At 35.1% G+C, this 5659-nt stretch overlaps 1 protein-coding gene across 5 annotated transcripts; it reads right to left on the bottom strand.

Moving 5' to 3' along the window:
* Window positions 1-296: 296 nt before the first annotated feature.
* Window positions 297-4006, bottom strand: LOC114183056 (ARM repeat superfamily protein). 5 transcript variants are annotated; one of them, XM_028069902.2, is made up of 4 exons: window positions 3807-4006; window positions 3005-3103; window positions 2311-2447; window positions 297-2145 (listed from the first exon to the last, which is right to left on the bottom strand). In XM_028069902.2, exon 4 carries the CDS (start codon window positions 2101-2103, stop codon window positions 430-432), a length of 1674 nt encoding a protein of 557 aa, XP_027925703.1. In that variant the 5' UTR covers window positions 2104-2145; window positions 2311-2447; window positions 3005-3103; window positions 3807-4006; the 3' UTR covers window positions 297-429. The 5 variants fall into 5 exon arrangements, with proteins under 5 accessions (XP_027925703.1, XP_085530171.1, XP_027925700.1 ...); XM_085674045.1 differs by lacking the exon at window positions 2311-2447 and adding an exon at window positions 3325-3642 and having other exon boundaries at window positions 3807-3985; XM_028069899.2 differs by having other exon boundaries at window positions 297-2447.
* Window positions 4007-5659: the final 1653 nt, after the last annotated feature.

Below are 5659 nucleotides of genomic sequence, written 5' to 3'. Positions count from 1 at the left end.
CATGGTTAAAGAATCACTACATCAGAAGTTTTAACTTTCTCACATGTTAGCATCGAAAGCAGAGGAGACAAAAGCTTTAATGATTTATCATAAATCCAACATTGATTACAATCATTATATAGATTCACAAAGTGGCCAATAAATAACAAAAAAAAATTAAAAATCACTGCATGAAGACAAAACAGAATCATCTATAGTTTGAAATTTTCACACTGATTTAGTATAAACTACAGAAAAATCAGTAGATTTAACTTAACTTATTCGAGTTCCAATAAGAATTTCAGAAGAAAAAAGTGTACAGAAATTTAAATATTTATAATATAAACTAACACTGATTATAATACATAGATTAACAAACTTGTTTCATTCAAGTTTGCAACTCGGCATTTTGCTTCTTGGTACAAAAAAGGAAATTAACAAATTTTTTCTCTATTTCTTGCTAAAAAAAGTTCTTAATTTCCCTCTTTCCAACCGTTCATGCAGCTTTTTAGCTCCTGGAATGTCCATCTCAGTAAGTTTCTTGAGATACCCAATTGCCCCATACGAGATCATTAGCTTCTTACATTTCTTACTTGAAGAAAGTGATCCAAGGCATGAAACTGCATATTTTTTTGCAGTGTTCTGAGGACTCGGATCAAGCAACTGAACCAAGTTTGGCACACTTTTATCATCCTTCTTAACTTCTCTCCTATTCTGAGACACAACCATAAGGCTTGCAATTGCTTGAGCAGCAACCTCTCTAGCACTGTTTGACTTGGCCTCAAGCATTTTCACAAGGAGAGGGATGCATCCAGCTTCACCAACCATTTTCTTCATGTCTGTGGTGCTGCAAACTCTGCATATGGCGGCGACCGCGGCTTGCTGGGCACCTAAAGATCCGGACTTTAACACGTGAACCAATCGGGGGACCAAACCCAGAGAGACCAAGGATGTCTCAGGGACCGATCCGACCAAATTCCTCAACGCTCCGACAGCGGATTCTTGAGGAAGTGGACCGTCAAGATATGTCAGAAGACTCCTAACACCACCTTCTGATATCACATTCCTCCTTAGATTCTCATTGCTTGCAGTGAGATTCTGCAAACATTCTGCAGCATGCTCTTTGGAACCTAGCAGAATACCACAGTTAAGCAGATTGATCATGGTCCTCACAATCCCTTCTTCAGACAGAGTTTGTCTCACCTCAGGCACAGCTGATATGTTCTTCAGAGTACAAGCAGCCGCAGCCTGTGACACAGAGTCACCGATTTGACAAAGTTCAACCAACGGAGGAACCCCACCATGCCCCACTATTGCGCGTGCTGTTTCGGCTGACATAGACAACCTCTGAAGCGATATCGTAGCCTTCTCCTTCCCCACCGCACTGCCGGATTCAACAAGCCTTATAAGAGGTGGCAGAACCCCCTCAGAAACCAGCCAGTTTTCGCAACTACCAGATTCTGCAAGCGAGCATATAACAGTTACTGTTTTCTCTCTTATCCTGGGAGAGGTAGCTGTAAGCAGTTGAACCAAAGCAGCAATGTTGCTCCGACCAAGAGCCGCTAAAACATTCTTCTCGTCTTCTTTCATGGCCTCAACAACGCTGTCTAAAGCTTGGTGCTTTGCTTCCAAGTGCCCAATCTGAAGACGCGCCAGCAATTCCCTTATGTGTGTTGCAACATCTGATTCTGCCACAGAACTTGACACAGCCAATGGTAAAGTAGCCTCACCCAGCACACCGGTTTTGATCAAAAGCCCACAATCCCTCAAATTCAAATCGAGCTTCCCAGTCAATGCATCTAGATCACTCTGCATCCGAAGCTTCCCCTCATACTTCTCCTTCATACACAACTCAGCTAATTCAATCGCTTCCCCAAGCGTCCTTGACACGGCCTGCAACTGCTCCTTGCATAGAGCATTTTTTGAGAAGCATGGATGGCTTGACAAATCTGATAATCGTGACGGGATCTGTTCCAATTTTGCAATGATCATCTTCCATCTACCGGCAAATCCCTTGGCCTCTCTTGCTTTATCAAGAACAACGGGAACAAGTTCCTGTGCATGCAACAACCAGTCTTCTGTGGAACGTGCATCAACTGCAACCTCATCACCATCTTCCACCATGATTTCGGTTTGGTAGGCGAACACAACAAAACCAAACCAAGCCTTCAAAGAAATGACCCAGATGCAAATTGGTAAAATAGAAAAACGATATCAGCGTAGAAAATTATAAGGCTGTGGTGGAGCAGTTGCAATCATATGATCCGTAAATTATAAACTAAGACTCCATTAGAAAACTCTGAGGCACAAAAAAACAACCACCCCAATAACCTCAACAACTTCGAGAATCTCTTATGATCACACAAGAAGCTTGTTTACTGAAAGCATGACTCGACCAACAAAACTGAAGTACCAAAGCATGCCCCACTAGTCTTTTCTTTTTCTCTCAGTTTGCCAATTCAATGCCCCTTGAAAAATCACAAGTACGTATTAAATTTGTTGTAAATTAAACATTATTATTGTCATTGAAGCTAAACCATGGTAGATGAAATAGAATGGTTGCTGAAAGCGAAGGAAAATAAATACTTTTAACAGCAAACAATAAAAAAGCCGTCGGCAGATATTTTAGACACAAATCCAAGAGTGCCCTTCCAAAAGGCACACCTAACACATGGCACTGATGCAATATGGTATACTTTCTAGGGGTATATTGGTCAATAAGAAACAAAACCCCAACTTTACTTTTGAACCATGATAGTGAGATTTGTCAAAGATGAATCTAGAGAGAAAAGTGAGCTTAATCAGCTAGATTCTGACCCTTATCAATGGTTTGAGAAAAATAGAAGTCTTTCTTAGCTGTGTGTTTTCCCTTCTTTCTCCTCATAAATGAGGCAACTGGTATGAGAAAGGGAGAGGCTTTCCTTTGAAGGGAAGACACAAGTCCCTGTCTACAGTTGTATACACGCTAGTTCGTACAATGAACCATCACCAGACAAAATATTTATAAATAATATATGATATATACCTCAAATTAAGGTGATTTGCTTAATATTGCAAGAGTTTATCCACCTGAGAGACATTGGATGATGCACAAAACATCCTTGTTCTTCAATCCTCAATGTTTCTGTAAAACCCAAAACCATTAGAGTCCCATGTTCCATGATATGATCGGTGATAGCTACCCACATCTAGAAAGACAAAAATCTGATTTTGCAAAAACAAAAACATGAAAAAAGAGTAAAAGAACACTACTTTTCTTTCCGGAAAATGAAGATCAAATCAAAGCAACAAACCCAAAAGCAAAAATAAAAAATATCGAAAAATTTATAGAACCAACCAACCGACCTTTTCAGAATAGATAACTGAGAAAGCAAATTGCTGTAGCTTAATCTTCAAACTTCACAGAGCAACCACACACTGTATATCTCTGACAAAGACGCACACTAAAGTAGTGACACACAGAAATGCCAGAAAGGATCACAAACCAACCCCAAGCCTTTGCTTTTGACAACTCTCGACAACATTGAGTCATTTAAATGTAACGCTTAGAGCAATCAAGGAAAACCTTGATATTCTGAAAAAAACGCGTATTCATGCTCAAATCACACAACACTACAAACCAGAAGCAGTTTCAGCGGACTCAGAAACATCCAGAAACGGTTTCTGCTTCATAATTGAGAAACGGACACAAAACACTCAAAATCTCATTTAATAATACTATAAAAAAAAACTGAAGATATCAGAAGAAAGAATCTTTCCACCCAGAGTCAAAGGTTACAATAAAGTCTGGAAATTTCAAATAAAAATTAAGAGACAAAAAAAATTACCAGCTAAGCCTGAGAAAGTAACCAAGTTAACTACCAAGTGCAGTATAGAAGTATTCACTTCACTTCAAGGTTCACAGCCAGCCACAATTCAAAAATCAAACTTGATTCTTCCAACCGTTCTCTCTCTCTCTCTCTACAAATGGAAGATAATATGTCAGTCTCGCTGTCTCGAAGATGAAGATTCTCTCTGTAAAAGGCATTATTTTACACTGTCAACGGAGAAAGGGACTTAAAGCTCGAACATGTTTTTCCATCCAACGGTCAGGATTGGTTTTTCTACAGACATTGCGACCGTTGTGATTGGGTAAATTTTGAATATGTACGAAATTCTAAAAATCTTTGATGTACTAAAATTTTAAATATACCAAGTCTTGTTTTTTATTTTGTTAAATACTATTTTGTTTTAAAAATAGTAAAGAATAATACTACATTATATTTATCATTTTAAAAATAATTTGAACTAAGCATACTACTATAACGTGTTTACTTTATATTAGCGAAAATATAGGTGGTTATGTTTTATTTTTAAAAATTTTCAAAATAATCGGAGTCATTATTAAATCTTAATACAGTAATTGAGAGAAAAATATAAAGTATGAGATATTTTGCATGATAAAAGTTAAATAAAATGGTTTAAAAAAGTAATATATATATATATATATATATATGTTATGTTATACAAAATAAATAATTATATTTAAAGATAATTCAAAAAATATTATATAAATGGTAATATAATCAATAATTAGAATTTTTAAAAATAAAATATTTATGTTATTAAAATATATGTGCACATTGCATGATTAAAATTAATTTTGAGTCTTATATTTGAAAGTTTTAATAATATATTCATTTATATCTTAAATGTAATATTTTTTATCTTCAAATAAAGTAAATTTTAAATTTTCTTAAAACGTATATCAAACAATCGGAGGTAAATCGAACTGATCCTTACTTGAAAAAGATGATGACTTAGATGAAACCGCCATGTGTAAAGTGGGCCTTGCTTTTTTAAGGCTGCGTACAGCTGGCAATACACACGTGTGAAGTGCACAAACTGTTGAGACGTGCCTTTAGTTACATGCTACATGTCGGTATGTGAAATCTATTATTTAGAGGAATAAAAAAAAACATGACTGTGATTACTATTATAATTTAAAGAATTTATCTAGAAAATAAATTTCATGTATAATTTTATAGATGTTATTTCGGTTATTTCCCTAACAAGGGTCGTTGGGTTTAATATTAGTGTAATCATCTAGAAAACCAAATTTTCCTAATTCCTTAAGATATTTATGTAAATACTACTTACATAAAGAATAAATGCAAATTGTTTTTTTGTTCTATGAAATATTGTAGACTTCATAATCCTCAAATAATGTTCTTGATAAAATTCATGTCACCTTTTCTTACGTCAAATATAATAAGACAATTTGTGGTGTTTGTCGCTTAGCAAAACAACAAAGCATGTTTTTTTTTCTTTTATATCTATAACTTTAATTATTACACAAACTTTTGATTTAGTTCTTGCATGACTTTGTTATCCTGGTTAAAAGTCAAATTCAAATGTGTGTCAAGCCATAAGTCAAATTCAAATGACGTAATTACTAACGTTAATGCACATAAAAAGACTGAAATTGTTATAGTAAGAAATCTATAATCTCTCTTAAATACTAAAATAATAAAAAATTGTTAATTTTAATTATTTAAGATTAATTTTTTAGTTTGTTGAAAGATGGTAAAAGCACATGGCAGTCATGATTCTGGTGATTTCATTCACTTAGTTTATGATAATTAATTATGTCAGATTATGAAGTAACGTTGACTTCATTTTTTTAAAGTTCTACTACCCC

This window comes from Vigna unguiculata, chromosome 5 (assembly GCF_037176805.1).
Source record: "Vigna unguiculata cultivar grain cowpea cultivar isolate G323 ecotype 2 chromosome 5, ASM3717680v1, whole genome shotgun sequence".
NCBI lineage: Eukaryota > Viridiplantae > Streptophyta > Magnoliopsida > Fabales > Fabaceae > Vigna > Vigna unguiculata.
The sequence above is the reverse complement of the archived record's forward strand: the minus strand, read 5'-3'. Positions and strand labels throughout refer to the sequence as shown.

What these genes read in the sequence shown, in the direction of transcription:
- LOC114183056 (XM_028069899.2), bottom strand. Translation starts at nt 2,103, where the DNA reads ATGGTGGAAGATGGTGATGAGGTTGCAGTTGATGCACGTTCCACAGAA.